The following is a 22,108-nucleotide window of genomic DNA, read 5'->3' as shown; positions in this document are numbered from 1 at the left end:
TCGAGCCCCACATCAGGCTCCCCGCAGGGAGCCTGCTTCTCCCTCTGCCTGGGTCTCTGCCTCTCTCTCCGTGTCTCTCATGAATAAATAAATAAATAAAATCTTTAAAAAGAAGACATAAATGGCCAATAAACACATGGAAAAAGTACTTAACATCATTAGTTTTCAAGAAGAGAAAATTCATATAAGGTATTTCTATAATACCACTAAACATATTCATATTAATGACTGACAACACCAAACTAGGAGCTGGAATGCTTATGTCTCCTACCATATGGAAGTTGCTCACAAAGTTCAATATTTACCTACCCTATGACCTCTTCTGCATATTTTTCTGGAATAAATTCAAACACAAACACACAAGAAGCTTGTTTAAGAAGGTTCTTTATGCATGGTAGCCTATTCTGCAAACAGTACCTTCATACAATACAATACTATAGAAAAATGACAGTGAATGATCTACTAGTACACACAATAGCATAGATTAATCTGAAAACCATTATTCCACACAAAAGAGTACATCCTCTTGCTTCTGTGTATATGAACTTCATGACTAGGAAAGTAGTTTAGAGGGAAATACATCAGAACAGCAGTTGGCTCTGAGGAAGGATTAAGACTGAGTGAGAAAGAGCATAGAGAACTTTCTAGGGCGATGGAAACATTCTAGTTCTTCATCAGGCGTGGGTTACATGGGCATGTATGTTTGTAAAGTTCACTGGATTATGCACTTAGGATTGTACACTTCACTGTATACAGTATCTCAAAAATATATAAATGAAATAGAAACTAACAGACAAAGGAAGTCTTAATCATTATATAACCACTAAAACAATTTAAAAATAGTAGTTTACAAATCTCCCCACAAACACCAGCCCAAATAGTTTTATTCATTTGTTTTGTTAAAAGTTCCATTTCCAGGAATAGATCAACCCAATCTTGCTTAAACTCTTTCAGAGAAAACACTATATTCTATTGTCATCACACAACACACAGGGAGGAACTATAGTCATGGTCCTATTAATACTACAAATAGGAGAAGTCTGCCTGCATCAGTGATACTTTTTCAACAGAGTCCTGGAGGTCTGGCCAAAAATCAGGACAAGAAAACTAATGGTAAAAATTTTAAATAACATCACATATAAAGGTCAAAAGGGAAGTCCAAAATACCATTATTTGTAGTTAATTCGATCACTTATACAGAAAAGCCCAATAGAATCAAAACTCTTCAGACAAGATGGACACTTCAGTGTCTCCAAATATAACATCAACATATCAAAATCATTTCTATTCCTATACAATCACAATAAACAAGTAGATAAAATATTGAAAATAAAATACTAACAGCTACAGCAAAATCTATGATATATGTAGGAAATAATCTGGTAAAAACAGAACAAGACTTCAATAAATAAAAGAGACCCTCCATCCAACAATATAGACATGTGGCATGAGCAAGACATAAACTTTTATTGCTTTAGGGCACATTAAGTTATAATTCAGGGCTTATAATCATAGAATAATTTTCCCTATCCTCTCTGCTATAAACCGAGTACAAAATTAAACTTTGAATGGATTTAAGATCTCAATGTGAAAGACAAAACCATAAAAATAATTGAAAAAAAGAGTAGAATATTTTTGCCACCTTAACATGGGAAAGAATATCTCAGCACCAAAAAAGCAGAAGCCATTCAGGGTAGAGCTGATAGGTTTGACTACATCAACATTTAAAATTTATACCTGGGTAGCCAAGAGCATATAAAGACATATCTAGTCTAATATCAATCAGAGAAATATTAATTAAAGAAAACAAGGTATAAATTCCTACCCATCAAAATGGCAGAACTTAGAAGTTTTGATAACATTAAGTGCTGATAAAAACATGGGGAAAATGAACATTCATTCACAGCTGGTAGGAGAGTTCACTGGTACAACCCTGGTGAAGCACCATCCATCTGCACTGTAAGAATGCCTCTGCCTGAATCCCAGTAATTCCACTCCTGGGTGTTAATTCGGACCATGGTGCGCAGGAGACTGGTGCACCATTAAAGCATCGTTGGCAACAACCAGGAGCAAGTGGCAGCCTGGATGGCCCTAGCTTGGGAACTGACAAACAGGACATGAAACACATACGTATGTGATCAGAACGTCATGCAGCAATGAGAGGAGGGACTCTGGGAAGCCTTAGAGCAACAGGAACTGACTCAAAGCAAAAGTATTAACCAAAGAGTAAGACACAGAATGAAACATGAAATCCAAGGCCATTTATGAAAATATAAAGTTTATATAGGAAACAATTCTATATACTTTTCAAGAAATACATGAAAATTTAAATGAACATTTGGAAAGAAAAATAGAAGGAAATGTGTATTAGATACATTAGATATTGGTTTTTTTGTTTTGTGGTCAGTTTTTTTTTTTAAGTTTTTATTTAAATTCCAATGAGTTAGCATACAGTGTGATAGGTGTACAATACAGTGACTCAACACTTCCCTACATCACCCAATGCTCATCACAACAGGTGCGTCCTTCATCCCCATGACCTGTTTCCCTCCCCGCCCCCCACCTCCTCTTTGGTGACCTCAGTGTGTTCTTTATAATTCAGAGTCTGGCTTTTTCTTTATCTCCTTTTTTCTTAGATTGTTTTTTTCCGCCATATTCCACATATGAGTGAAATCATATGGTATTTGTCTTTCTTTAAATGACTTATTTCACTTAGCACAATACCCTCTAGTTCCATCCACATCCTCACAAATGGCAAGATTTCATTCTTTTTTGTGGCTGAGTAATACTCCATTGTACAGGGGAAGGTCTTTTAGCTGTGATTTGAGGAAAGAGGAAAACAGTGATAAAAATAACAAAAGGAGTCATGTATAGACTAATGAGGATAGTTTATCCTGAACTGATGACTGTGATTAACAAACTGAATATCTGAGTTAAAAAAAAAACAAAAAAAAAACAAGGAAAATATTACAAATGGAAAAGGATGGAGAAGGAAAAGGGAGAAAGGAAAATTGGAAGAAAATTTAAAAAGCCCTAGGCATTCTAAAAATAAAGCAGAAATCATTTGTAATCTTAGCACCCAACAATAAGCACCATTAACATTTTGGGTCATAAACCTCTGATATTTTAATGCTTATGTTTTTTTCTCTAAATATAAAAATATATCGTACACATGTTTTATTGCCTGGATTTTCCACATAGTTGAATGTCATGATATTAAGTAGTCTGTATTGTATTAAGTGAAAAAGTACTTACTGACCGCCAATGATGTGGACGCTCTGCTTTAGGTATTTTGGATTCCTTGGCAAAGTAGTGAGAGCTATCTTCGTGGGGTTCACACTTCTGTTCAGGGGAGACAGATAAAGAGTAAACACATATTAAAAATAGAGTATGTGGGAAGATGACAAACATTACGGCGGAACAGCACATAGGATGAGGGGCATGCAGGGCAGTGGAGAGGGGTGTCAACTGATCTCTAGCATGGCCAGTAGTCAGGTTAGCACTCACTGAGCAGATGTCCCTCAGGGAAGGCTTGGGGGAACAGCACCCCTGAACAGTTCAGGAAACGTACATGGCCAGGGCGGGGGCCTCAAGATAGGGCCTGCTCCATAGGGGCAAGGGAAAGCCAGGAGGATGCCAGGCATAGAGACACAGGAAAGACACGGGCCTGAGCAGAAAGGTCCTTTGAGGCCACTGTCTGGATATGCTCAGTGTCCAGCACACACGGCGGAGGAGCCAGTACACAAGCAGGAGGCCTGTTGTCCTGGCAACGGCCGCTGCTGTTTCCCAGCCAGCTCCTTCAGGCCTCTGCACAAACACCTGCCTCTTGCAGGTGCTCCTGGGCCTCTTCACAGTTGATGTAGGTACTGAGCACGTCTTCAACTGTTACCTAACAGGGCTTTTTTTCTGTCATTTCCCCCGCAAACTGTGATGCGTCCAGACTTTGGGAAGCATCCTCCCCAGCCTATGAGGTCCACCTGCAACCCATCATCCCCCAAACTCGTTGAGAAGCTGCTCTCCAGGGAGAAAGCTGGGCACACTGGTGCACCATCTCGTGGCCTCCCAGAGTGGTCCCAGCTGCTGTAGGGCAAGTGCGTCAAGCGCGTTCAACCACAGAGGGCCTGCCAGGGACCTTCTAAGGCCGCCACCGCAGCCTGACATTAAGAAGATGCTCTTCAGTGACTGCAGGACTAAACTGTGACCACGCGGTGAAGTTTCCCACCCAGCGGTCTCGCCTACAGCAAACCACACTTTAATGAGCTCTGGCTGGGTCCGTGATGTGCTGCCCGTCCAATCCCCGGGCGTCCTTCTGGCCCTCCCTACTGAAGGAGCTAGTGGCCCTGGGTTCTGCCTCTGTCGGTAGCCGCTGCCCGCACACCTGCCCAGGTGGACTCGGGGCGCCCTCTCCTGGCCTGGCGTGGCCGCGTCCTGCGCAGCTGCAGCCCCGCAGCTCCCGGGGCCTGGGGATGGCCTGTGGGCGTGTCCGCCCGGGAGCCCAGCCCGGGAGCCCAGCCCGGGAGCCTCCGACAGCTTGCAGCAGGGGACACTGCGGTCACAGACGCTTCTCCTGCCCTGCCCGTGCCCCCCCCCCCCCCCCCCCCGTCCACTCCTGCCCGCCCGCGCTGGGGCCGCCACACCTGCTCCTCTGGCCTCATCTGCCTGCTGGACCTGCTCCACCCACAGGACAAGAGCCCCCACCTGGTCGGCAGGTGTGCGACGTGGGGGCTGCCCCCGCAGACGGCCGTGCTGCCTCGGGCCTCCTGTCTTCCCCATCCGACTCACGCAAGGACGGCTGGGTCTCCTCCTTGTTTTGTGGTCAGTTTTTTTTTTTTTAAGTTTTTATTTAAATTCCAATGAGTGGGGAGGACTTGTGGCTGCCGGTGAAGACCAGCTCTCGACCAGACCCCGACCCCCTGTTCTCCTGCCCACTCCTCCCCACAGCTCTGCCCCAGACGCGGCGGCCAGGTCGGCTGTACTGACTCAGTGACTGCCGCCCGGGGCCCTGCTCATGGCGCTGACGTCCCTCCGCTGTCTGCCTCCAGCTCCCTGCCCTGCCTGCTGCTCCGTGTGAGAGCCTTGGGGATGCCCGCACACTCATTCACCCCGATCTCTGGGCCAAATCCATCATCGTCCAGAATGCAGCTGCAAGGCCAGTCCATCCAGGCAGGCTTCATGGGCTCCCCTGGGAGGATGAGACTGTTCCTTGTCCTACGCCGTGGTGGCCTGTGTCCTCCGTTCACCATCTTTTGCAGCAGAGCCCCTCGGTCCTGCTGGCACCATGTGGGCCCAGGCGCCACTCCAGAGATTCTGACTCAGCGGTCGGAGCGGAGCCCGTTTATCTGTCTTTAATCCAGATTCTGATGAAGAGCCAAGACGCAGAGCCATGGTCTTGTTTTGAATTTTTCCTCCCTGAGCCAGCAAAGGGCACACCCAGAAGGATCGATAGGAGGGTATGTTTGATGGGCTCTACAAACCTTATTCTCATTACCTTAAAGATGCAGATAATAACCAGCAGTCCTCGGGCTGCTGTGGGGCCGAAGGGACCTGGTCCAGACACTTTGCGCACACGTGCAGTTCCCCCAGCAGTGTTCGGCCAACCCTGCTGCTGCTGTGATTTTGCCGAGACCACCGGTGCTCTGCCCAGGGGTGTCTGACTCACCCAAGTGTGTCCGGTTGCACTGAGTGCCGGGCACGGAGGGAAATGGCATGGAAGCAATTTCATCACCCAGTGGCTTAACTGTGAACACTTCCCTTTCTGGAAAAGAAAAGCCTTCCTAGCACACTAACTCCACTCGCAGGACAGACAATGGCCTCCCCGCAGGAGGTCACCATACTGGAGGCCCACACCAGCTCTCTGCCACCCTGTGTCCTCTACCTTCCTGATGATGCTGAGCGAGCGAGGGAGGGAGGTGCTGGCGTGTCGGCGGGGGGCGGGGGGGGGGGGCTGCAGGGGAAGATGAGGCTCAGAACATCCGAGGTGAGCTGCTAAAAGTCGCACAAGCAGGAAGTGGGAGAATTAAAGCTTGAGCCCAGTTAGTATCATTCCAAGTGCAGTATTCTTGCCCCTTTCAACACAAATGACCCCAACAATGATCCTGTTAATGCGATCAGTGTGTCAACCTCCATCCTGCTCACCAGCATTCACAAATGCACATGGACAGGAATCCTGCCTTTGTTCACGTGAACCCGATGAGCCACGTGCCCCTGGGCTTAGGGCACCCTGCCTCCTCTGCTGGGTCCCGGTCCCCATTAGCAAACTGACTCCCCCTCCCAGATCCCAGCACACGTTGATGCGTCCAGGCGGCTTCCCTGTGACCTACGCGCATCCCAGCTGGCTGAACACCAACCCCCCTTTCTTTAATGAAAGAGAAAACCGACTAAATTTCGCAATTAGTTTCATCTCTTTGGGCCTAAATAGCAAAACTGAGACATTAAAACACAACTTGCCATCTCTGCTGTGGGCAGCACTTCAGATCATTGGACAATGTTGCTGCCAGAGGGGCTTGGCGTTAGGGAAACGGATCCTGCCTTATCTGAAACTCCTGTTCTGTGGAGCAAAGCCTTCATTTTTAATACATCATTTGCTTTTTTTCCCCCCTCTAGTAACTTGACTCAAAAGGCCAATAGCCCCCAAGTTCACACTAAGGTTTAAATGACTGGAGGTCGATCCTTTCCCTGTAGGAGGTTTTCACAGGGGAGAGGGCCTAAGGGACCGCTGGGCTCCAGGCGTCAGCAGGAGTGAGACAGGGACACCAAGTGGGCACGTGGCAGCCAGGCATAAAGAAAACAGAAGCTGCAGGCACTGGAAACCCATGTGTCCCTCTCCGCCCCTCGCTGGGGCTCCAGGAGCACAGGTGACCTGTGGTTTCAGTGTCCAAGGATAGCACAGGGGTTCCACAGGTCCAGACGCAGCCACACGCTCCCCTCAGGCAATCTGTGCCACCTGTCAGCACGCAAAGTGTCTGTGTGCCCAGGCCGCCCTCATGACCGAGGCTCACAGCCCTACTCTCCTTACCCATCTCATCGCTCCCTTGCCCCCTCACCTCTGGCAAGCCCTCGTCCTCCATATGTGAGTCTTGCTTGTTTTGATTTTTTGATTTTTTCAACTCTACACAAAAGTGAAGTCATGGTGTTCGCCTCTCTCTGTTGGACTGACGTCTCTTAATGCGAGGCCCTCCGCATCCAGCCACGTTGTCACAATGGCGAGGTCTCACTCTTGTTGTGGCTCTGTAGTATCCTTGTGCACACTCCATATCTTCCTTACCACCTCTGGATGGGTGCAGGTGGCTTCCAGCCCTCGCAGTAAACCCATGCTGCAGTAAACGTCTGCAAGTGGTCTTGTTGTTCCTCGTTGGTCAATACCCAGAAGTGGATTCCTGGAGCACATGGTACTTCTGTTTTCATTCATTTCATTCATTCAAGTTGTATTTAACACAAAATTACACAGACACCACCAGGTTGGGATCCTTGTCTAAATCACTTATATTACATTCAGGAGAAAGTACCTTCATGAACCTTGTGCATAAACCAATGTGTCATCTCCATAGGCTAGACCAATGTTAAGGCATTCTTATTCGGTAAAAAAAAGATTTTCTCACTAAAGACCTAATGTGGAGGAAGCCACAGCCTGATTAAGTTGTGCCCCAGGGATGGTTGGCATGATCATGACCTCAGGACAGCTTGAACAGCCTGGGGGTGGGCAGCTTCCCCGTGCATACAAGGAATGCATTGTCACATCTCTGCATATCCACATTCTATTTCCCCTCCAAGGTCCAGCTCAATGTCGGCCTCCTCCATGTGGCCTTCCTTGATTGTGCCTCCCTCCACCATTGCTTTTTCCTCCACACTGCTGTAGCATTTCATCTACTGCTATTAACTTATCTCTAATAAGCTAATACCCATCACAGCACCTGGCACGTGGTAGGTGGCAGCAAATGTTTGTGTGAATGCAGGAATCTATGTCATGAATATTAATCTACTGCCCAGATATGCTCTAACCCTAGACATGTTTTTTGGGGGGATTTTTACAAAGCTTGTGAGAAACCTTAAGAGGGACCTGAAGTCTTTACCATAGCATCTCAAACAAAAACATTATTTACATACTAACACGTCCTGGATCACACACATTGATGCAAACATTTATACGCAAAATACCTGTCCTTGCAGAATATATAAATACACATAAGTGAGCACATACAAATATATACATCGTGACCTCATCTCACACACATAGAGTCAGAATAGGTGAAACAGGTGACATGATTTTAGAACATGCCTCTGGGCCCCTGGCCTGTGTGGTCACCTGGTCTGTAAACCCTCTCTCGAGGCCTTTTCCCCGGGGGCACATACACCACCTCTCATTCCTCCTCTGTGAGCACCAGCCAGGGTCCCTGCTCCACCATGGGAGGGTTTAATGTGGCCAGATGGAGTAGCCATCAGCTCAGGCTCTCTGGGACCGAATCCTAGCCTCCCCCCACCACTCAGCATGTGACTTGCACAAATCCTCTTACTTCCCTGGATTTTATTTCATTTGCAAAATGCAGAAACACTAGCATCCTGCCATAATATATGTACAGCGTGGATGTTGGGGACATAATAAATAATAATTAATAATTAATAATAATAAATATTAGATTTTTTTATAATAAATTTATTTTTTATTGGTGTTCACTTTGCCAACATACAGCATAACACCCAGTGCTCATCCCCTCAAGTGCCCCCCCTCAGTGCCCGTCACCCATTCACCCCCACCCCCTGCCCTCCTCCCCTTAAATATTAGATTGTTATTATCAGTGTCAGCATTGCTGTCTTCCTCCTTCCCATTGCAGCCTGTGCAATCTGGATTTTCTCTACTACACTGATTACACAGTACATAGGTTTCTCTACTACACTGATGCCAAAACCACATCCTCCAGAAGCTGCTCTAGGACCCCTATGCTAACCCTGCATGGCGACCACAGTCCCAGGCACACAGTCCTCCCAGCAAGGGTGGCTAAGTACAGGGCTCCTCCAAACGGGCTCCGTGGTACCAGGATAATGACGCTAACCCAACAAGGTGCCTGCATGAGCTAATACAGCCTCTGCACCTTCCCACCTAGAAAATGCAAACACACAGCCAAGTGCTGGTTATTACCCTCTGGAGCAATTCCCCAAGTCTTCTCCTACATCAGACAGCTTTGCAAAAGTAAATCTCTAACCAAAATCCTAAGAGCAAAGAATAGCAAATTGCACTATTTTTTTCTGTCGAAAGGTCCCCCGCCCCCTGTTGAGGAATACTAAATCACATTAGAACATCGCAACAGTGTCAGAGCGTAAATAACCTGCGTTACTTCACATTCCTGATGTGTGGCAATTGTTCAAGACATGGCTTTTATAAGGGGTCAGAAGAGAGAGCCGTGAGTGACACAGGACCCGGCAACCCTGAGGGACCCAGGAGAGGAAGGCCAGGATGGCAGCGTTTGCAGATAAGGCCACGTTGGACCTGAGGAAGCTCCCACTTCTGCTCCTGCTCTGCGTGCAGCTCTCACACACCTTTCCAGTTCGAGGGGAGTCCCCAGAAGAGAAGAGCACACGAGTTGTTCAGGTAAACCCACCCGCCAGCAGGTGGTGGTTGACGTGCTCGTTCTTAGGAAACTGTGTGGATTGTTTCTTCTTTTTAGTTAAATCAGCCTGAAAGGAGTTATATGGATGTTTAGTTTGGGCTCAAACATCAGGAGTCCAGAGGGTTCCTCGCTGGGCTCTTTGAACTCTGGGAAGATACTGCTGTCGAGCTGCCCCCAGCCAGGGATCCCGTTCAGAAGGAATGGTCTTAATTATAAAAGTAGGGGATTTTCTTTCTGACTCACCTAAGATTTTCCTCAGCCATTATAGGCACCCCAGTCACCATGTCTGGTGCCATCTCTATGGACTTGTCCTGAAGCCAGAAATCTCAGGTGGACCAGAGACCACAAGGACGGGAGATTAGAAGGAACTAGAAGTCAGTTTGTGATGCAGTGAGATTTCCTACATCTGATTATGTATATAAACGTTTATGAAGCAAAACCAACGGTTACTTTCCATTGTAGGAAAGTCGGACCAAATTTTGAAGAAGCACCAGAGAACGCTGTCAGAGAATTTGTTGCGCACAATTTCCTTAGCTTTGCAGTTATAGAAAAGTAGTATTCTTTTTGGTTTTTTTCCTTTTCCTTTCTTCTTACACATCCCCTACAGTGATCTACCCCTGGGCTAGAGGCTGGAGCCCCGTGAGCCTTGACTCTGTGCATGACTGAGCATTTGAGTCGTCCTCATGGCATTCCTGGGATCAGCTGTTATTATTCCCACTTTAGAGACCAAAGTGGATCTTAAATCAGTTAAATGACATGTCCAAAAATTCAGTTAATCTGTGGCAGAGCTGAGATTTGAACCCAAGCCTCTCTGAATCCAGTAAAAGCACAAAAGTGCTCTGTCTTGTGTCCCTTGCCAAGTGGAAGGTGTCCCTGGGCTGCTTAGGGTGAGAGAAGCCTCAGAACTGGTTTCCTCAGCAGCGTCAGTCCCTTCCAGAGGAGCTGTGGTGGGTAAATGGCTAATGTCAAGGATGGTGCTGTTACCCCAAACCCAGTTTGCAGTTCTTCTTGTGAAATTTTCAGTTCTCATTTAAGAAGCACCAGGGAGGTCTGGGATCTGAGTTGTCATCTTGGCAATTTCCTTCCATCTGTGCACACCCGTGTCTTAGAATGATTACATCTTCTCCACAGTATTGGAAAGATAGTTAAAAGAGAATTTTCATTGATGCAATTAATACCTCAAGAAATCAGTAGCCAGTGCTATTTATTTTTTATAAAAGGAGCCAGTCTCCCGACTGTGTACTAGCACTTTGCATGGGGACTTGGGCTTCATCCCTTATGAAATACCTGCTTTCATGTATAAACACTAACTGGAACACTGGATGTAAGGGGGCCGTTCTGGCCCATCGTCCCTGTTCCCTCAAAGTCGACCCCCCCAAATCCGTGTGTTTGCTTGTCTCTCAGGGTGTTAGTCTGTCAAAAGTCTGCAGTGACTTAGAGAGGATACAGAATGCCCAGAGAACTGCAGGAATCACCCAGCCAGTCCCCTCCCATATTTGTCTTTGCCCAGGACTACCTAGAAAAGTTCTACCAGTTACCCAGGAACAGATTCCAGTCTGAGAGGAAGAACAGCACCAGTGTGATTATGGAAAAGCTCAGAGAGATGCAGCGATTCTTTGGGTTGAACGAGACGGGGAAGCCCAATCAGGAGACCCTGGAGATGATGCAGAAGCCTCGCTGCGGAGTGCCCGACAGCGGTGATTTTATGTTAACCCCGGGGAACCCCAAGTGGAAACAAACTAACCTGACCTACAGGTGATGGCTCCTGGGACCCAGAATCTGACGGGGGTGTTTATGGAGCATGTGTGATGTGCCAGGCACAGTCCCAGGATGTGGGATGCAGGGGAGACAGGTGTCCCTGCCCTGAAGAGCCCAGAGTCTTGTGTGAAAGACCACAGACCCCAGAGGCCTCCTCACCCCACAGCCTGATAATTCTTGTCCTTCTCCAGCAATCTCAAAAGGATGATGGCAACATTAGGCTGCCTCTCTATGAATTCCATTAAGGACTCAAACGAGGCTCGCTCATTGCTGAAGAGACTATAGCCCCACCTCCCTGCATCTTAATGATGACAGTATGATCCCCAGTATCTGTTCAATACTCTGATTTGCTCAGTACTGAGCTTCACACATACTTAATCCCCACAACTACCCTATGAGAGGGCTACTATTTTATGATCATCTTATGAATAAAGAAATGTTTTAGATTTAAAGATAAGGAGTGAGCTGCCCAGAAGCCACATATGTCTGCAGCCCTGAGTCCCGCAACTGCTCGCAGACCCTCTCCAGGGGCAGCTCGGCATAGACCACTCACTCCTAAATGGAGAAGCTTGGTCTGCTGATGGGTGGCTCTTCTAAATCATAATGAATCCTTCTCCCGTTTTCTCATTTGAAGGATTATTAAGTACACCCCACAGTTGTCAGAGGCCAATGTGGAGACAGCTATTCAGAAAGCCTTTCAAGTATGGAGTAATGTATCACCCCTGACCTTCACCAAGGTCTCACAGGGAGAAGTGGACATCAGGATCTCTTTCGTCCAAGGAGGTGGGCTTGCAGCTGTGGTGCTCATACTTGCTTTCCCTGGCTGAGCTGAGACTCCACAGGCACCCCATGCAGACTGCTCTATTTCAGATCATGGTGACAATTCGCCATTTGACGGACCCAATGGAATCCTCGCTCATGCCTTTCAGCCGGGCCAAGGTATTGGAGGAGATGTTCACTTCGATGCAGAAGAAACATGGACCGAAAATTCTAGCAGTAAGTCAACCAAAGTCATGTCAACAGGCAGCTTCTAAATATGTGTTTCTCACATAAGAAACTCCCCTTGGACACACACACCCAAATTCTGCTAACATTTCAAACTCACACAAGCTGACCACTTTAAATTTTTGCTACCTCATAATACTAAGTCAATTCAGGTTTCAAAAAGTCCTAAGGCTAATTACTGACCGTGTTTTCCTAGGGCAGAAATTAGAAATCTACAGACTATGGCTAAATCCTGCCCGGTCCTGTTTGTATAAATAAAGTTTTATTGAAACAGCCACCTTTACTTGCTTCTGTATTGTCTATGGCTATTCTCACCATACAACAGCAGAGCTAAGTACTTGCTATGGAAACCACATGGCTCACGAAGCCTGAACTACTTACCATCTAAACCTTCACAGAAGAAGTTTGCTGACCACTACTTTTGGGTATATGTTTTTTTTAATATTCTGAAATTTCATGGTGTATGGAGAAGGTCCTTATTTTTGAAAATTCAGAAATAATCAGGTTCATTTAGAAAACTATTCCATTTAGAAAACAGTCACCGTCCTTTTGGTCGAGTTATTTCATCTTCAGGGAGCTCTTTCTCGGTGGTTGCTCTTATGGGACAAACCACCCCTTTCAGGAGAAGACCTGAAGGGAAGAAATGGGGATGAGTAAGGAATATCCAGGCCAGGTGGAACTTCACAAGGCCACTGGGCAGCAATATACCACAGAACACTGTAGAAAACAAGAAAGGAAACTTTTATCTTTGCTTGGGATCTGCTCCTCCCACCATTTTCTCAACATATACATTGTGTTTATTTCACCCAAGTCCCTGTACTGGGAGCTGTGTGAACCCAAAGATAAATATCTCTCTCCACTACTTTGGATCTCTGTTGCCCTCCCCACTGGTCCATGTGGTCGTCACCTCTTACTTGAACTAAATGATCCAAATTCCCACCTGGACTGTCAACCTCCAATCTCTCCTACCTTGAAGTTTTCCCAGCATGCCAGCAAAATTTGCATTTGGAAAGTCCATCTCAGATTATGTTACCCTCTTGCTTAAAGTCCAAGTGTTACATTTCTGGACCCGTAACACTCAAATTCCTCTCCTTGGCATTCAAGGCTCTTGTTCGTTTGCAAACTCGTCTTAACACCTGTCTTCCTGTTTCACACTCAGAAGCCACATTGCACATTCACTGTTCCTACATCACACCATGTATTCCCAACCTCCCTACATTTGCTCACGTTACACCCCAAGTTCCTCCTTTCAAAATCTCTTTCTCTGCTCTGCCATATGCTTCCCCGTCTTGACTTCCAGCAGAAATGGGGACTTTCTCCTCAGAATGCCAACAGCCTTTGTTTCTCTTTCTCTAACTGTTCTCCTCATTGTGCTGTGCCATTCACGTTGTTGGCGTACATCTCCCTCTCTCAACTGTGCTTCATGACAGAACCCCCAGAGCCCCTCACAACCTACTCCAGGCCCTCAAAAATGTCTTCTGAGATGTATTCAGGAATGCAAAAAATGCAAGGATGTGATGATCAAGAGAAAGGGTCTAGGAGCATGGATAGAATTTCATGAGGCTAATTATAAATAGGAAGTTGAATGCTCTCGTCTGAGCACAGGTCATGTCATCAACCTGGATTTGACCTCAGCTGTACCTCTTATCAGTTGTAAGACCTTTAAAGAGGTATCCAAAATCCATGGGCTTCAGTTCCTTTACTGTAAAAATATTTCTAATGATACTTCACACCAATGTTGTGAGGACTGAATAATATTACACTTCCCAGCATATAGAAAGTACTCTTTTTTGTTAAGGGGGGCATGTAAGAAAATGCATGGTGTGTTTATGGGATGACCAGAATGAGGCAAGTCAAGCCCTCAAGTGTCTGCTGGGCAAGGGAAGGTCCTTGGACCAGGCCAAGTTGTAAGGGCTCCATCTGACAGAAGTGTGAGCCTGGGAAGGGGGTTCCCAGCTGGGAAAAGCGCTGCTCCTGGAAGTTAAAGATGGCAGAAGGAGCAGGGTTTTTCTCTTTCAAACAAGGGGGAAGATGGAGAGTCCTTGAAGATGCTTTGAGAACTCAGAATCAAGAAGGAGCTGGTGCTGGCTGATGGGTGACCAGGGAGGGAATGCAAGTCCATTTGCATCTGAGGCTACGCACAGCCCGGCATGTTTCTTCTCTAACTACCTGTGTGCTGAGGCTCTACTCAAGGGGCTGAGGGCCTGGGAGGCTGGAGAGGGCTGTGGGGCATCCCAAGACCATGGCGGCCCTGTCATCCCTCCTCTCAGCCTCAGGTCTACACCCAGGGAAGGGAAAATGAAAAAGACATGTGTGGAAAATATGGTTTCTCCAGCACTGTTAGCTTGGAAGCTGCAGTCCTTGAGGTTCCACTGTCTCCACCCTTGGATCCACTTGAAGCCACTCACCATGCATGCTTGTGTTTCAGATTATAATTTGTTTCTTGTTGCTGCCCATGAAGTTGGCCATTCCTTGGGGCTCTCTCATTCCACTGACCCTGGTGCCTTGATGTATCCCAACTATGTTTTCCACGACCCCAACACCTACACCCTCCCTCAAGATGACATCAATGGCATTCAGACCATCTACGGTAAGAACGTGGGAAGAACCTTGAGTACATGGTGAGGTGTGGGCATATCTGGGATGTTCTTTGCAGTCTTGTCCATGGTAGTGGAAGTTGGAGGGTACCCAGAGGTCTGTCTGGGGTCTGTCAAAGGTGGCAGGTGCACACTACAGAGTAACACTCAGTGGGGACACCACTGAATTAGATGTACAGGTGACAACCACATAGAAGTGTCTTTAAAACATTCTGCTTCGTAGAAAAGAAACAAGATAATAATACATATTATACTGTGTTTAAATTACACAGTATTTGATTCCACAAATATCAGATGCATGTAGGCAAAGCAAGGCATGTCAAGAAACATGCTCAGCAGAAGATACATATTGCAGGTAATAGAACTGTTGTCTGTAGAGGAGGGAGGGGATGGGAATGGAGGATGCAGGAAATTAACGTTTCTTAAAGATGTGGCTTATGCTCTTCAGGGAGGGAGATGGAGGCCTCGGCTCTGAGACAAGTAGGGACCATCATGTGTCCCCTCCCCCTGCCCTCCTGACCCCAAAGGCCGTAAGAACAGGGCACCCAAGAGAAGGTTGGAGCATCTCTAGGTCCCTGTGGAGGGAGGAGAATGGGGAGAGCACCACAGAACCAAGCATACCAGCACAACAACTCGGGGCTTCCTTATGACGATAGAACTTTCCAGAACAATGAGACTCACAGTAGCTTCCTCTCTTTCCTGACTCCTTTCACCCTGAAAAAACCTCCTTCCTTTTCCCTCCACATTTTACATTCTCTTAACTATTAGCCTAGCCATTCATTCAACAATGAAAAAACACATGAAGATGCAAATACCTACAGGAAAAAAAATTGCTAACATTTGGCTTAGATTTATGCTATAGGACAAAAGACGAACATTGGTTCCTTTCCTGAAGTTGGGAGTTGGTGAGACAGCTGGGAGTGGATACCAAGGGACAGAAATGCAGGAGGAACCAAGAAACGGGACAGGACAGAATTAGGATTTTAAAGTACAGGGAGGGGAGGAGGATGCACAGAATTCAAATTATTTTCTTTCACAACATAACCTGCACTTATCTCCAGAAATCACCTCTCTTATTTGAAATGATAATAATGAGGTTAAGAGAGTCTAAAACCTTGTGGGATCGTCTGATAGGAATTTTCGTCTTGCGAAAACCCTTCCCCTTCCTGGAAGAGCCCAGGTACTCCAGGAGTCACACTAGACTTAACCTTATAAAAAGATTTTCTTTCTTTTCTTTTCTTTCTTCTCTTTTTTTTTTTTTTTTTTGAGGTCCTTCAAGCAACCCTGTCCAACCAACTGGACCAAGCACACCCACAACTTGTGACCCCAGACTGACATTTGATGCTATCGCCACACTCCGTGGAGAAATACTATTCTTTAAAGACAAGTATAAGATTGAACTATTTCTTCCTTTATCTTAATTTACTGGCATAACTTAGAACTGGATTCTAATCAAACCCCATATTACACATCACTCAGCTTTTCCTTCAAATTCTGGGCTTGTACACCTCATTGCAATAGATTGTGTTTTCTGGGTAACTCAAAACATCCAGGAAAATTTAAAAAACAAAAAAACCTCAAACACACATAAACATTCAGATGTAAGTGATAGCATAACAGACATGGGTCCAGCTGCTCGGGAATGCCACACACGGGTTTCCCAGACACAGAAACATCATCCAGTCCCACCCACATTCAGTCCAGTAAAAGAGACTATCCTGGGATAAGCTGCGGTGAGGGGGGTGAGTCATTTCACTGGTTGGATTTTTCAATTTTCCATTGGCCACTTGTGATTGTGTGATCGGGACCAGATCTACTCCTATTGCTTTTGCTGGAATATTCTAAAAGTCTCAGCATTTTGTAGGAATACCAGTGAGACTTGTCAGGGTGTGAGGAGGACAGGACAGACATAATCACAGAAGGTCACTCCTAGGACCTCCTCTAAAAACTGCCAAGTACCCAGCTTCACCATAGAGCCCTGGCTGCGTGTTGGCTATGATGCTCACAAGCGGTTCGGTGGCATTGTCCCACCGTCCCGGGGGTCTGGCCGGGTGGGCAGTGGTGCAGCACCCAGAGGGGCCGCCCACTCACATGTCCTGTGTGCCCTTCTCCCTTTTGCTCTGCTAGGTACTTCTGGAGGAGGCACCCACAGCTGCCAAGAGTGGAACTCAACTTCATTTCTCTGTTCTGGCCATCCTTGCCTGACGGTATACAGGCGGCCTATGAGGATGTGGACAAGGACCTCGTTTTCCTGTTTAAAGGTAATTGCCTATGGTCCTCATCCTGTTTTAGTTGTCCCTGAAGCAAGGCGGAGACTTCCAGAGTGAGGGGAGGTGAGCCGAGGAGAGCATGTTAGTGCTGGCCAGACACGGCTTCCCTCCTCAGCCCTGTTGGCCCACCTACAGAATGAGAACTCCTGTAGTGTTCCTCCACCCAGGTATGACAGCCTATGAGTCCCCACAGCTGGCATATCGTCTCTGCATAGGAGGCTCACAACATGAGATAGTCCCCCAGCTGTGGGGCCGGACATGCCTGGCTAAGAAGCAGGACTTGTTCAGGTGCTGGGACCGTGAGAGCTCTTCCAGCCCATGAACTGAACTTGACCACCATGGTCTTTTAAAGGCTCTTGTTCCATTGTTGTTTCTGTGGTGAATTTACACAAAGACTAAGAAGTGGTAGCATATCATGTCATAGGAACAGAAGAACCGTATCTGATCTGTGACCTGACTCGTTGGCAGGCAGGCAGTACTGGGCTCTGAGTGGCTATGATATCAAGCAAGGTTATCCCAAGGATATCTCAGACTACAGCTTCCCAAGCAGCGTCCAAGCCATCGATGCAGCTGTTTACTACAGGAGAAAAACCTACTTCTTTGTAAATGACCAAGTCTGGAGGTAAGGCAAACTACTATTTCAGCTGGAGATCGAAATGTATCTACAGACCACCAACACCCTGCCATGCGATGGCTTTAAGATACTCAGGAGATCTTTGGTGGGCATTCTTCTTGGCAAAATGCTCAGTGTTCCAATGGATTTTGAAAGTGTAATTTTATAAAATTTAAAAGCCTTCCCAATGGTACTGACAATTCTATGTCAGGAAATAGAACAAATCTTAATAACACACCAGGATGAAATGCAAAAAAAGTTAGGAGTTGAATTCTAACACACTCAAGAAAATGCTATTCAGGTAGTTTACAGAATGTGGTGCCACATGGAACTTATTATCTCAATATTCAGAGAGGGTGGGGGGCAGAGGGGAAGGGAGAGAGACTGACTATGCACCCATTAAGGAAATCTTCAGAAAATAGAAACCCTTCCTTTGGAAAACAATTTGTGCTACCCATCAGATGCCTGTTTTAGTGTTGATGCTACCCACATATTTTATAAATAGAACATACCCTTACGTAGAGAAGTTCACCATCCTTAGGCCCAGGAAATAAGACATTATGAAGACTGAATGAGGAAGTAGGTGTGAAGACACTTTGCAGAGTATATGCACTTTAAAGAAAACTATTGTCGCTATATACTATACTGGTTTTACAACATGGGACATTTTTTTTCATCAGATATGATAACCAAAGACAGTCCATGGAACCAGGTTACCCCAAAAGCATAGCAAGTATCTTTCCAGGAATAGAAAGCACAGTTGATGCAGTTTTCCAGCAGAATCGTGAGTAGAAAAAAAAACTAATAATAAATTTGTTTACATTTTTAAAATAGCACATTTGCATTTAAATGTTTTATTGGAACAGGCATGGGGTGTCGTCAGTTGAAAAATATCTGAGATTTACCAGCTGATTGAATACATTATTTTTTTTTTTTTCACAGACGTCTTCCTTTTCTTCAGCGGACCAAGATATTATGCATTTGATCTTGGTGCTCACGAGGTTATTAGGGTTGGTAGATCCAACAGATGGCTCAACTGTAGATAAAGCTGAATCAGAGTCACACATGTTGCATCCACTTTCTGCATGTGGAAGGAAAGCCTAGTTTGCATATCCATTTTCTTCTCTCCTGTTTATACTTTTCTCAACAATAAGTAATGTCATTTGTTCTCATTGTCTTCATTGGACCTGCCGTCAGTGAAAATACATTTGGAGCGTCCCATTGTCTCCAGGGCTGATTGAGTTCCTACGGATTCCATCTCAAGAGAGGAAATGAAGCCTTCCTTGTCACCTGACTATTCACTATTTCTTCACTTGCTTACCTAGCTTCTAAAATGCTCGTCTATAGCTAAGTCTTAAACATATCTTAAGCGAATCTGCTACATACAATTCAGCACTGGTTTTGGTGAGACTTAGAGACCATAAACAACATCAACAGCACCTCTTGCCTTTACTGAAAATGTGGTGCTGTTTTCCACTCTTGAAAAAAAAATATCGTTGAACTATGTTGTGCCTTGAATTGTATCCCCCCAAGAAAGGTTGAGGTCCTAATCCTAGGTACTATGAATATACTCAATTTGGAAGTAGAGTCTTTGAAGATGCAATTAGTTAAAATGAGGTTCTACTGCAGGGTGGATGTAGGGACCAATGTCCTTGTAAGAAGAAGAACAACACAGATACGTAGTGGACATGTCTTTGTCCATGGGAATGATGGACAGACATGGGAATGATGCAACTACAAGCCAAGAATGGCCAGCAACCACCAGAAGCTAGAGAGGCAAGGAAGGTTCTTTCCTAGAACCTTCAGAGAAAAGAATTTTATCCTCCCAATGCCTTGGTTTTAGACTTGTGGCTTCCAGAACTGAGATAGAATAAACTGGGTTCTTTAAGCCACCAAGTCTATGATACTTCCTTATGGCAGCCCTTCCTTACGGTAGCCGGACATCTACCGGCGAATACAATATGTCTGCACTTAAGAAAACCAACACCAAATGACAAAATTGAACCCTCAATAAAGAGTATTGTTATCTTCCCCGAAAAGGGGCAAAAAGAGGAGGTACCACTTTCTCTTCTGTCTCTTCCCTGCTCTGTCCTCTTAGAGTCCAAGCAAATGTGTTGGTGTTTGGATCTGTTCCTTATTTCTTCTTTTCCAGGAATACTCAGGTGGGCACACTCTACTCATAAGTGGAATTTACCACAAAAACAGTGCTGGGCACAAAATTCAATGAATCTCATTAAACTAAATAAACTAAGCTGAGATGTACACATTTGATAGTGGTTCTTTTCTGTCAGGAACCATAGGATTCTGAGACCATAATGACTAATACAAACATCAAAATCATTATAATGTCATATTTGCAGTTGTTAGAATATAATGCAGCTTATTATACATTAAATGAATTTTAAGATATATTTATTACTAACACATTCTATCTTCTTTTTCTGTCAGTTTTTAAATCTCACAGGTAATTAATTTAGTAATTTGGTACCTTACTTTGGTTCAAAATTTATTAAATAAGTTCAAAATAAATAAATGACTGGCTTGTGATCTATAATTTCTTAAGACATTACCACATATTTCATACAAAGTATAAAAACAAATAGCAAGTTTCAGTATATTTGCAACCATTTATTTTCTTGTCAGAATTATAACATTGACATGAATTTTTAGGTACTATTTCCACTTATAAAATATTTTATAAATATTCAACTTCCTTTACAGATTCCTCAAATATGTTAGCATATTTTTTCTCAACTTATTTTATGAGGATAGGATATATTATCATTTCATTCATTCATTCATTTATTCAACAATAAATAATCACCTACCTTTCTCAGGTACTGTGCTAGGGAAAGTGAGAGATAAAAGTAATTCATTGCATCAGTCTAACAAGTGCAAAAGAATGTAAGAACAGAGTATTTCATTTTTTAACATTAGAGTCAATTTCAGACTATCATAATTTCAGAGACTTCTTATGTCCATTTTTACAAGCATGAAGATGGGAGATTCAGAACACCTGCTAGGTGTGCTAGCTAGTTATGCTAGGTTCTTGTCCCAAACCTCATGTATATACACATTTTTGAGATGAGAACTGAGTTCTTATTATTTCTTTAACTGTATTTCAGAGTCCTAGGATGTGAACACCAATGTAAAGTGAAACAAAGAATTCAAAAATTATTCCTTTTTTTTAAAGTTATCTTCTTAATGATATGCAGTATTTTCTGGCCATTACACTGAGGTTTTATATGAATACAAGAGCTCCAAGAATCTAGGCTTAGATCTTAAATAATGAGATTATTTTTATCTTAGGTTAAATTTCTTTGAAAGCAAAGCCTAAGTCCAGCCCTTGGTGCAGTTATTTGACTGGGGATATGTTCCCGGGAAGCAAGAGTGGGGAGGCAGAGAGAATGAGTTAGAGGGGAGAAAAGTCAATACAAGGGTGCTGTTGAGGCTTCTACAATGGGCAACCAGGGCTCGATGTCAGTTGCACCTCCTGAGAAGCCTACCCAACACTGTTCAATTGTTCAGATCTGGAAGGGACGGGAGGCTGACGCATTCAACCTTCAGTTCCCTCCTGCATAGGTTGGCTCTAGGATAATGCGCTGGGAAGGAAACAGAAAGCCAGAGGCATCTCCTACATTTTCCATGATGGAAGATTCAAATAATTGGAAATTGGAGAAGTCTTCTCTGGAGAAATTTAACAGCCCAAGAAAGAAGATTTATAGATACTGACAGGGTAGAAATGTCAACATGGTAGAGGTCACTAATGGTCTCATTAACACCTTCCCCCCCCTCCGCCTTTGCTGTGATAAGACCCCAATTTCATTTGAGGTAGTAATACATCCAGCAAAAAGAATACATTTTGTGGTTTTTCTTATAGCTAGATGTGGCCAATGTTTAATTTCTTGCCAAAACGCATACAGACTATTATGTGGGCCTCTGGAAAGAGACTGGGAATTTCCTTTCTCTGCCATCCTCCTTTCTGCTGCCTGTAATGCTGATGCAACCATCAGAGCCTGAGCAGCCACTTGGAGACCACGAGGCATTGCACTGAGAAACCCTTGCAGCCAGGTGGATGTTACCCGCACCCTCAGGGGTGGAGAGTTGCCATACAAGCCCTGGGTTTCAATCTGTGCTTCCAAATGTGAGGGAGAAATAAGCTTTAATTTTATAAAGCAATTATCAAGTATTTTGAATACTCTGTTATACTCAACCAAATCTTATCCCAACTAATGCATCACATGAACATCTGGAACCTACCCT

General features: G+C 44.9%; 1 protein-coding gene and 1 long non-coding RNA gene across 11 annotated transcripts; one reads left to right on the top strand and one right to left on the bottom strand.

Moving 5' to 3' along the window:
• Positions 1 to 367: 367 nt before the first annotated feature.
• Positions 368 to 5,689, bottom strand: LOC144311149 (uncharacterized). 10 transcript variants are annotated; one of them, XR_013376703.1, is made up of 3 exons: positions 5,489 to 5,689; positions 3,256 to 3,342; positions 368 to 2,816 (listed from the first exon to the last, which is right to left on the bottom strand). It is a non-coding gene; the product is annotated as an uncharacterized LOC144311149 (long non-coding RNA). The 10 variants fall into 10 exon arrangements; XR_013376704.1 differs by having other exon boundaries at positions 3,260 to 3,342; XR_013376701.1 differs by lacking the exon at positions 5,489 to 5,689 and adding an exon at positions 5,103 to 5,477.
• A 3,672-nt stretch (positions 5,690 to 9,361) lies between these two features.
• MMP8 (matrix metallopeptidase 8) lies at positions 9,362 to 20,378 on the top strand. Its single transcript, XM_077893254.1, has 10 exons — positions 9,362 to 9,583; positions 11,113 to 11,357; positions 11,995 to 12,143; positions 12,231 to 12,356; positions 14,794 to 14,955; positions 16,232 to 16,349; positions 17,090 to 17,223; positions 17,701 to 17,854; positions 18,526 to 18,629; positions 18,788 to 20,378. Exons 1-10 carry the CDS (start codon positions 9,449 to 9,451, stop codon positions 18,889 to 18,891), a joined length of 1,431 nt encoding a protein of 476 aa, XP_077749380.1. The 5' UTR covers positions 9,362 to 9,448; the 3' UTR covers positions 18,892 to 20,378.
• The last annotated feature ends 1,730 nt before the right edge of the window (positions 20,379 to 22,108 follow it).

The sequence above is a fragment of the Canis aureus genome, chromosome 3 (assembly GCF_053574225.1).
Source record: "Canis aureus isolate CA01 chromosome 3, VMU_Caureus_v.1.0, whole genome shotgun sequence".
NCBI lineage: Eukaryota > Metazoa > Chordata > Mammalia > Carnivora > Canidae > Canis > Canis aureus.
The sequence above is the reverse complement of the archived record's forward strand: the minus strand, read 5'-3'. Positions and strand labels throughout refer to the sequence as shown.

Coding starts and splice junctions, on each gene's coding strand:
- MMP8 (XM_077893254.1), top strand. CDS start 9,449: ATGGCAGCGTTTGCAGATAAGGCCACGTTGGACCTGAGGAAGCTCCCA. Junction 12,357..14,793: donor ATGGACCGAAAATTCTAGCA/GTAAGTCAACCA, acceptor CTTGTGTTTCAG/ATTATAATTTGTTTCTTGTT. Junction 17,224..17,700: donor CCTCGTTTTCCTGTTTAAAG/GTAATTGCCTAT, acceptor ACTCGTTGGCAG/GCAGGCAGTACTGGGCTCTG.